Source organism: Gossypium arboreum, chromosome 12 (assembly GCF_025698485.1).
Source record: "Gossypium arboreum isolate Shixiya-1 chromosome 12, ASM2569848v2, whole genome shotgun sequence".
NCBI lineage: Eukaryota > Viridiplantae > Streptophyta > Magnoliopsida > Malvales > Malvaceae > Gossypium > Gossypium arboreum.
Genome location: NC_069081.1, coordinates 97,990,564 through 97,999,395, shown reverse-complemented (window position 1 = coordinate 97,999,395; position 8,832 = coordinate 97,990,564). Strand labels below are relative to the sequence as shown.

General features: G+C 33.6%; 1 protein-coding gene across 1 annotated transcript; it reads right to left on the bottom strand.

The window, feature by feature from the left end:
* Nucleotides 1–6,069: 6,069 nt before the first annotated feature.
* On the bottom strand, nt 6,070–8,492 carry LOC108477340 (NAC domain-containing protein 73-like). Its single transcript, XM_017779850.2, has 3 exons — nt 7,945–8,492; nt 7,572–7,761; nt 6,070–7,098 (listed from the first exon to the last, which is right to left on the bottom strand). Exons 1-3 carry the CDS (start codon nt 8,092–8,094, stop codon nt 6,572–6,574), a joined length of 867 nt encoding a protein of 288 aa, XP_017635339.1. The 5' UTR covers nt 8,095–8,492; the 3' UTR covers nt 6,070–6,571.
* Nucleotides 8,493–8,832: the final 340 nt, after the last annotated feature.

Here is an 8,832-nt window from a genome sequence, read left to right as displayed (position 1 = left end):
AGAAAGTTCATCTATCTCATGTCCCCTAATGTTGGATGGATTCAACTACGCATACTGGAAGGCAAGAATAAAGCATATATAATGTTGTTGGATGAAAAATCCTAACATGATATTCTTATTGGATAGGAGTCACTTGCAACTAAAACTTAGGTCTTAAATCTGAACTCATATAGACCACTGAATAGGAGAAGTTGGCCAATGCAAATTCTAAGCCTTTGTATGACATTTTCTATGGAGTTGATAGCCACGAGTGTTGGAAAAATTGATTTAGAAAAAGGTGTTTTTAGGCACAACAAAAGTTTAAATTTTTTTCTTAAAATCAAGCCTTGTGGTATTTATACTAAAGAACCCTAAACCAAATTATTATACGTGTTTTGTGCAAGGCAGTCTAAGTCATTTCCCAACTTTCTATCAAAAAATATTTTCTAGTATTCTTGAACCCCAAATTTCTTTGAGTGTGAGCTTAAACAAAATAAACAAAATGCACAAAATTGAAACTTTTATTAACTTTTAGTGGAAAAGTTAATTTCTCTTTATGGGAACTAGAAACTTTGAGCTTTTCAGAATATAGAATTTATTCTTATATACCACTATTTTCTAAGAGAATAACATCACTTATTGATTATGTCTTGCCTATTTTTAGGCCATCCCATAGTTTCTATTTGTAGGAAAAATGATACAAGAACTTTAATTGAGCAATGGGTAATTAAATAATAATATTTTAATATAAAACATAGTATTATACTGTAACAAGGGACGACGACAACCCTAAGATACTAAGGTTTGTTGCCCCTTTCATATGGGATGGGCTCTCGTCTCGTGTACTAGGTACAATTATATGTGTCATTTGGACTTTTATCCAGCACTTATAATTTATTTAACCTAATAACTATTTTTCTATTTCTCAAAATATTAATTAATTAATCCAATTAAATTGTTTTCTCAACACAATTCTAATTCCATTAAATTCATGATAACTTTATCGTATTAGAATTTATGAGGAAATATGTTTAATGGTTTCATTCAATAAAACTATGATGACTAACTAATTTAATTCTCACTTGAATTTCAATTATTTAATTGTAATCAATTAAATAATAATTTGAAGAAATTAAATTAATTTCTAAGTTACTTTTTGTACTTAGCGGAAAAACACTTTCTCTGCAGCTAGTGATACATATGATCTATTTCTCTTAATCGTCATTTTCATTCATTCCATAGTATCGGTTCTACATACTATTCGTTTTGGATTATATCAAGCTAGCGGAGGGACTGATTGGACATTTATAATTAAGGCTCAAATAATTTGTAATTAAGTTCTGACTCTCCATCTATTAATTAAAATATTATTTAATCAAGGAGTCATTCCACTAAAGTACTATTGTTGAACTCTTTTTTATTATATACAATTACGGAAGCAACTTAATAAATTATTGTCCAAAAACCTTATTATTAGTGTGTCACCCTCATACGATATCTTTAATTTCTTTATCAGGGGCATAACCAGGGGGGCTGGCATGGGCCCTGACCCCCCCTTAAAATGTAAAATTACATTTTAGGCCCTTAAAATTTTTTAAAAATTTTAAATTAGTAAAGGTAAAATTACACTTTGGCCCCCCTAAAATTTTAAAAATTTGATTTAATCCTTTACAAATTATAAAGATATAAAATATAGAAAATTAAAATTTCATTCGGCCCCCCTAAAAAAATTTTTTGGCTTCGCCCTTATTCTTTATGTTAAATTCGTTCACCTAATATGATCCTATTTTATCTCATGGTAATCATTACATCTTTCTTCATGAAAAAGTCAATTACTAACAAATAATAATTAAATCATTTTTCCTAGGTAAATGTCCTGTGACCACGTTATTTTTCCATCTATCATGTAATGTCAATGGGAGGATATAATTTACCCTTTATTTGAGCTATAAATCCCATTATTGTAAATGAAGCTATGTCATGCAAAAGACAGATACCAAACATATCATCTTTTAAAATTGGCATAATAGCAACTTTAACCATAAACTTTTATACATTATGTCAATTTAGTTTTTATTCTAGAAAAATCAATCCTCAACATTTTATGCATTGTGTAATTTTGTCTTTTTTGCACTTTTTCTTCTTCTTTTTTGTGACCTGTAATGCCCCAAAATTCTTGTTTCTGCTTTTGTGAAAATTTGATATAACTGTGTACCTGTTATAGTGGTTAAGTGTTCTGAGTGTGTGCAAGAGGTCTTAAGTTCAAGCCTTGCATTTGGCAAATTTTGGTATTTTTCTGACTTAAGCCTTAGACTTGTTCAGCAAACTTATATTGGATTATTGGTAAAACCATATTAGAATGGGTCTGCTGGTCTAGTGGTTAAAATGTGTGTTGGTGTGTTAGAGGTCTTGTATTCAAATCCCAGCATAAGTGGGATTGTTAATATTTTTGCTCCGTTGGCTATAAAGTTTCAGTTTTTCCAGGAAACCTGAGTAGTTGGGAGTTAGGGGATATCAATGTTTATTTTTATTTTTATTTTTATTTTCCCCAAAAGCTCTTTTCTTTTTGTTACGTTTCTGTGCTTCCATCTTCCCCATTTGTTTTCTTTTGATTTTCTTCCCTTTTTCCTTTTTGGTCTCAATTCGTTTCCCTCTTGGCGTAATTTCCTGCTAATTTCGTTTGCTAAGTCCTATTCTGTTTAATCTCGATGTTCTTGGTTAAATGTTTGATAAGGGGTTTGTTTATGTTGCTTTTGGTTTAGGCGAATGACAAGTTTTGGCTGAGAATTTAGCAGCGAATTTAGGGTTGGAAATTTTGGCTCGGTAACGGTAAGTATTCGAGTGCGTATAGTGATGTTGTAGGGCCATAATCGTGAAGTTTTTCCGCTTGAGTTATGTTAAAATTGATAAATTCGGACCTTGTTATTGTTAATTTTAGGTCTGGAAGGCTCGGGATAGTTTTTTGCAGCGAAACGATACCAGGTGTGTACCTAAAAACGCAAAAAATGGGGTTTCAGCAAAAGCCAAAAACCTCACTGTCGATGCCACATAGGTGTATGGTCACCCGTGTGGTAAGTCGTGTGACATAACAAGGGCGTGTGATTGGCGAGGCCAGGTCATGCGCACAAGACACGGCCGTGTGATGGCCAGGTCATGCGCACAAGACACGACTGTGTGATAGCCAAGTAGGCCTTGTGCGATACACGGGCTAGACTGATTTGGGTCGAGTGGGCCACACGAGCTTGTGAATCCATACAGGTAGTCTACACTGGCATGTGGGATTCTGGGCCAAACCGTGTGATCCACACGGCCAAGGCCAAATTGGACCGTATTGGTCACACGAGCGAATGGGCCCACACGGGCAGGCCACATGGGTGTGTGAGCCCATTTAACTGAAATGTATTCTAAGGTTGCACGGGTCACCTAAGTCGATCGTGAACCTACTATAGGGTCGGTAAGTACTACTTAGACCCTTAAATTCGTGAACTGTATGTATGATGTATGTACTGAACATGATGATTACATGAATAAATACTGAACTGTATGTATGATTGATATTTATGTATTAGCATGTCATATATTGTATGTTGCATTGCATCGGATTGGGATGTTGATATTTGGAAAAAGTGTACTGAAAGGCTCTTAAGCCTATTATCTAGCAGTTCAGCTACAATTTACTAATTACGTGCCGCATTCGGTACTACTTAGAGTGTAGGGATGAGTGGGTGTTTTAAACCCCACATGGAGTGTAGGGATGGACGGAGATGGTGTGTAGAGGCTGGTTGGGTAGGACTCTGTTTATTGATTAATGTATATCTGATAATATTATTGTGATGGGCTTAGGCCCTAATACATATTTGATACTGAAACTGAAATGGGCTAAGGCTCGGACTGCTACTGAAATTGAAATGGGCTTAGGCCGAGACTGCATTTGACCTTTTGTTGTGATTAACTGCTTGCATGTCTTCTGTGAGGATTATACACTGACTTTACGTAAACTCACCCCTCTCTGTTTTATCTGTCCAGGTAATCCCTAGACTTAGACGAATTAGTGCGGCGGAGGACTCAACGGTGACCACATGATTATTGAACTATTTTAACTTTAGTTATGGTATTTATTTTCTATTTATTTTCTGGGTTATTTTTTTTATGTAAATTGGACTTTTGGATTGTTGCTTTTACCTGGGATTTTCACTATTTCAAGGATTTTTAAACCTTAAACTCAACAAAAGTTCAGTTTAACTTAAAACAACATTTTTCCTAAACACGAACGATTTTCTTAAAATATCACGGTTTAAGAGCTTCAGCTATAGAATGTGTGTTTAAACGAATCAAATTAACGAGAAAATAGTTTTGAAATTGATGAAAGATAAATAAAAGCTTATAAACAGTTTAAACTTGATAAATTCGATTTCAAATTTCATTCCATGTGACATCGCCAGATTCGACCATAACGCCTAGGCCGGGTTTGGGGTGTTACATGACCTATCACCTAAAAGGCTAAAAAAACAAATTTATCAGCTAAATTTGATCGAAAATCTACCAAAAATGAAAACACCCAAAAATTCAATATAGTAATTTTCATCTTTTCTCATTGTTTTAAATTTATCCTTTAATGTCACAAAGAAAAGCAAAACTACAAAAAATACAAATTTTAAAATGTATAAATATTGAGGGTTAAAGTTGTTATTATACCTATTTTAAAAGATGCCAAGTTAACTTTCCATTAGTAGTTTAACAGTTTGTAACAAAAAAAAATGAAAATTTAAATAGTTAAGTGACCATTTTGTAACTTTTTATAGTTGAGTGACTATCAATGTGGTTTTCCTCTTCTTCTTTTTTTTTTGTATTCTTTGTGCTCGTTTTACGGTTTATGTTCAGAGTTCGTGGTTATCCCTTCCAACAATGTCGTTTCCAATGTTTGAAGCCACATTTCCTCTTGAAAATGCAATGTGTCTTAACACTACGCTCAACACTTGTTAGTTTGGACAAAGCTAGTTGTGAAGGTTAAATGAGAAAAGAAATAGGTAAACTATAAAAAAAAGTCACCCAATTATGTTTTTGGTTCTATTTTGGTCACCTAACTATTATTATTTTTATTTAGTCACTCAATTTTTTGAAAAATATTTTAGTCACTCTCCCGTCAGTTATCATTAGATGAGTGACGGAAAGCATAGGTGAGCCTTTTTTTTAATTTATCCAACAATAAATTTTACCCTCCAATATTTACACATATTATAAATGTAATTCTAAATTTAAAAAATTCAACAATTAAGCTATCAACAAAACAATAAATGCGACATCACTCACTTTTCGTTTCCTCTCATGTTATTTCATAAAAATTGGTGGATATATCTACGGTGGAAGCAAGATGCTCCAGTTGACTTGTATTTGGAACTATAAGATAATTTATATAATCAAAATGGTGGAAGGTATAATTGAAAACGAGTTTCCCTTATAAACTCAAGGTGTTAAATTTATTAGTGGCAAAGGGTTGTAGATTGCATTAATGGAAAAGGTGTCACAGTGAACACTGACATTGAAGTTTCAACTCCAGCAGCTTACTTGTACCTACTAATAAATGAGACCTAGCCATAAATAAATAAATAAGAAGGTTCAAAACACAGAAAAGATTTGGTAAACGTATCTTTCCTTTTCTTCTTTTCGTGTTCAGCTTCTTCATTTTGGAAGCCAGAAATGTCAATATGAACATAGAAGAAGAAGGTTTTAGCACTTCCATTGTAAGCTTGACTTAATAATTGCGGTCGCAGATATGAGATAAATTATGAACATGGCTGCTCTCACCTAAAATTTCTTTATGAGTTAAATGGGTAAAAGAAAATCATAACTTTGTTTTCAAATATTCATTATAACGTTTTCGCCTCAAAATTTCAACTTGGTTAATGTTATGAGTAACATCAATCTCCTTGTAATTCATAATATCCACTGAAATGACATTTGTTATGAAGAATGCTCTAAATTCGAAAACATTCCAACTTAGTTCACTTTTCTTGAAAGAGATCTCCAAATGCAATCAATAAAAGAAAAAAAAAACGTGTTACTGCTTGTGAAAATTCATGCGTATAAGAATATTTAATTGGTTACTCGTAATTATATTAATCTCCTATAAAATGGAATTGAAAAAGTACAAAATACATTATAAAGGACAAAATATTGAATAAAAACCTATCAGACTGCTACTTGTGGTAAGTGTATCACACCTTTGTACAGTTTCCAAAAGTTAAACTTCTCCAGGATTAAAGTTTGATGAAGCATATAACACATTTACAGCTTGTTGTTTACACTGTACAAAGCATCGATTAGAAGAGGAACAGGAATAGCCATAGAAAAATAAAAAAGAAAAAGGAAAATAGAGGTTATGGCGAAATCTTCATATATTCTTCCATCCTGAAGAATGTTTCTTCTCCTCTTCAACTAGCTATTAAATCATTCCTTATTCTTCCCAACCTTTAGGCTAATTATATATATTAATTTATTATATTTATACGTCACCAATTAATGCTTTATTTGATCTTGCCTCCGGGATCCATATATACTATGTAGCACCTCCCCTTTTTGATCCTTGTATTTATCAAGGAATGAAAGACCCATCATGGACTGCAAAGTGGGGAAGTAGCTGTGTTGGATTGGCTCTGCTTTGGCCACCTTGATCAAAGGAAATGAAAGAAGGGTTATAGAACTCGACAAGCCCATTGTTATTATTATTCTTAAGGTGATGAGAAGCTTCATGTCCACTCTGCAACTTTAGGGCGTCCTTGATTGAACCACATTGTCTAGGCTGTGTTTGGTAGAAAACTTTTGAAATGACAAGCTCACCGTCCTTCTCTTCTTCATTGTTGCCAAGATGGTACTGGTGCATCACCCAATTGGTTTTCTCGGGTTTCCTTTGCTTCCCATAGTTGGTGTAAAGCACCAAGATCTTCTTGTACCCCTTAACTTTTCCACTAATGAAAACTGGCCTGGTCTTGCCTGTTTTGTGCCACCGGGTCTCTCCGCCTTCTGTGTCGGTGTGAACCTTTCTTCTTTTCCTAGTCCCGGTCGTGTATGCCTTGGAGGGCCGGTGGAAGAAGTGGCGAACCAGGCCATCTTTGCTTACTCCTATACACCATTGATTTCATAAGAGTTTATTTAGTTATTAACGTGAAGGAACCGGGTTCTTGTCAATGTCATTGACAAATAATGCAACGAAGATTCACTAGTAGGGGTAGTTGGAGAGTATTTCTTCAATAATGGAAATGGAAAAAGGGCGAAAGGCTACTAGGGTTAGTTGCAAGGTTTCTTCACAACGTCTATCTTATGCAAAATGCTATGTACATAAAGGTTAGTTGGTAGGTTTCTTCAAACAAGGAGAATGGTTAACCATTCCATCATATCAAATGATATTTTTAAGAATGTTTCCCAGTTTTTTCTTTTTAATAGAAAACTGGTTATACTTGATTTTTTTTCATTTTTTCTTCTCGCGATGAAAACCCCAGATAGATGAGAGATAGTGGTAATGATAATGTAATTAGCATTTGAAGTTAAAAAGATGAGAGAGACTCATAATAATAATAAATATATTGACTGATCACCTGGCAACTTCTCAGGATGAGTGTAGCAAATTCCATTCTCTCCTTCAATAGTAGGAATAAATTCATCAATAAGAGGATGAAGCTTGCGAGCATCAGAGCGCACCTTCCCTTCCAAATGTTCAAGAAGCTCTTGATCTGTTGGATCAAACTTCACTCCAGCAGGTAATCCAGGCAAATCATGAATTCCACCCTACACCATCACAATTTTGTGCAAGTTTTCAACAGAACAAAAAAAAAAAGAAAAGAAAAAAGTAAACCACATTTAACAATCATTAATTCAAGAAGCATGAACAAACAGAAAATACACATATACATATATATAACAAAATCAATGAAGTAAGTAAATAAGAAAGAGATATTGAAGTTGAAAGACCTGATCACGGTATTTGATCTGATGACCGCAAGAAGGACATGCTCTAAGTAGGCAATCTTTGTGCCTTTGAGCAATAACAGTTTTATGATAAGATGGAGGAGAGCTTCTCTCAATAGTTTGTACATCACTACAGTCATTGCACCAAGTCATTTCCTTTCCCTTTGCTTTGCTCGTTAATTATCTTTTTCCCATTCCACAATGGAGGAGCTCTTTATTTTACTATCTTGTTTCCTTCCCTGCTACTCCAAAATATAAACAATAGTATCAGAGGGAAGAGGAAAAGGAGAAAGAGAGAGAAATAAAAAGGAAATAAAGGGGAACGACAAAAGTTAGCTTGTCTCCTCTAAAGCTTAGGTGCTCCCAAGCCTGTTTATCTTGAGAGTTGAGAAGGGAATTAAATTCTTTTTTTTCGCTTTTTACCTAATACTTTGCATTAAATCAGGCCAAAAACAAGATATTAAATCAATTTATAATTTATTATTCTTTCTTATTTCCAGAACACTTGAAGTACTCTCTTAATTGTCCTTTTATTACTCGAGCTACCTAATAAACCTGAAGACACTAACCAAATTCTCATTTTTACTTGAGTATTGTTGTATCGTAGGTTCTATTCAAAGCAAAAAAAAAAAAAAAGATTGCTTGAATCGTAAGTATGGATTTTGCTTGTGTATCAGCGTAAGGGAAACTTGTAAAACAATAAATGTAGTTTTTATGTCTTTTTTTATTTATTTATTTAAAATTTTAACCTCTCTGTCTAAAGGCTGCATTGAATTGTTAAAATAGCTAAGTTAATATAAAGAAAGCTAAAAAATTAAAAATAAATAATAAGAATAGAGTGGAGATGGGGCAATCTAATTAATTGGTAGAGCTATTTCACCACCAGTGGGA

Bases quoted from the DNA above. Each gene is read 5' to 3' on its own strand.
- LOC108477340 (XM_017779850.2), bottom strand. From the start codon at position 8,094: ATGACTTGGTGCAATGACTGTAGTGATGTACAAACTATTGAGAGAAGC. The intron at 7,762-7,944 runs GTCTTTCAACTT...GTGATGGTGTAG, and splicing joins AGATCAAATACCGTGATCAG to GGTGGAATTCATGATTTGCC. The intron at 7,099-7,571 runs GTGATCAGTCAA...AATGGTGTATAG, and splicing joins TCATCCTGAGAAGTTGCCAG to GAGTAAGCAAAGATGGCCTG.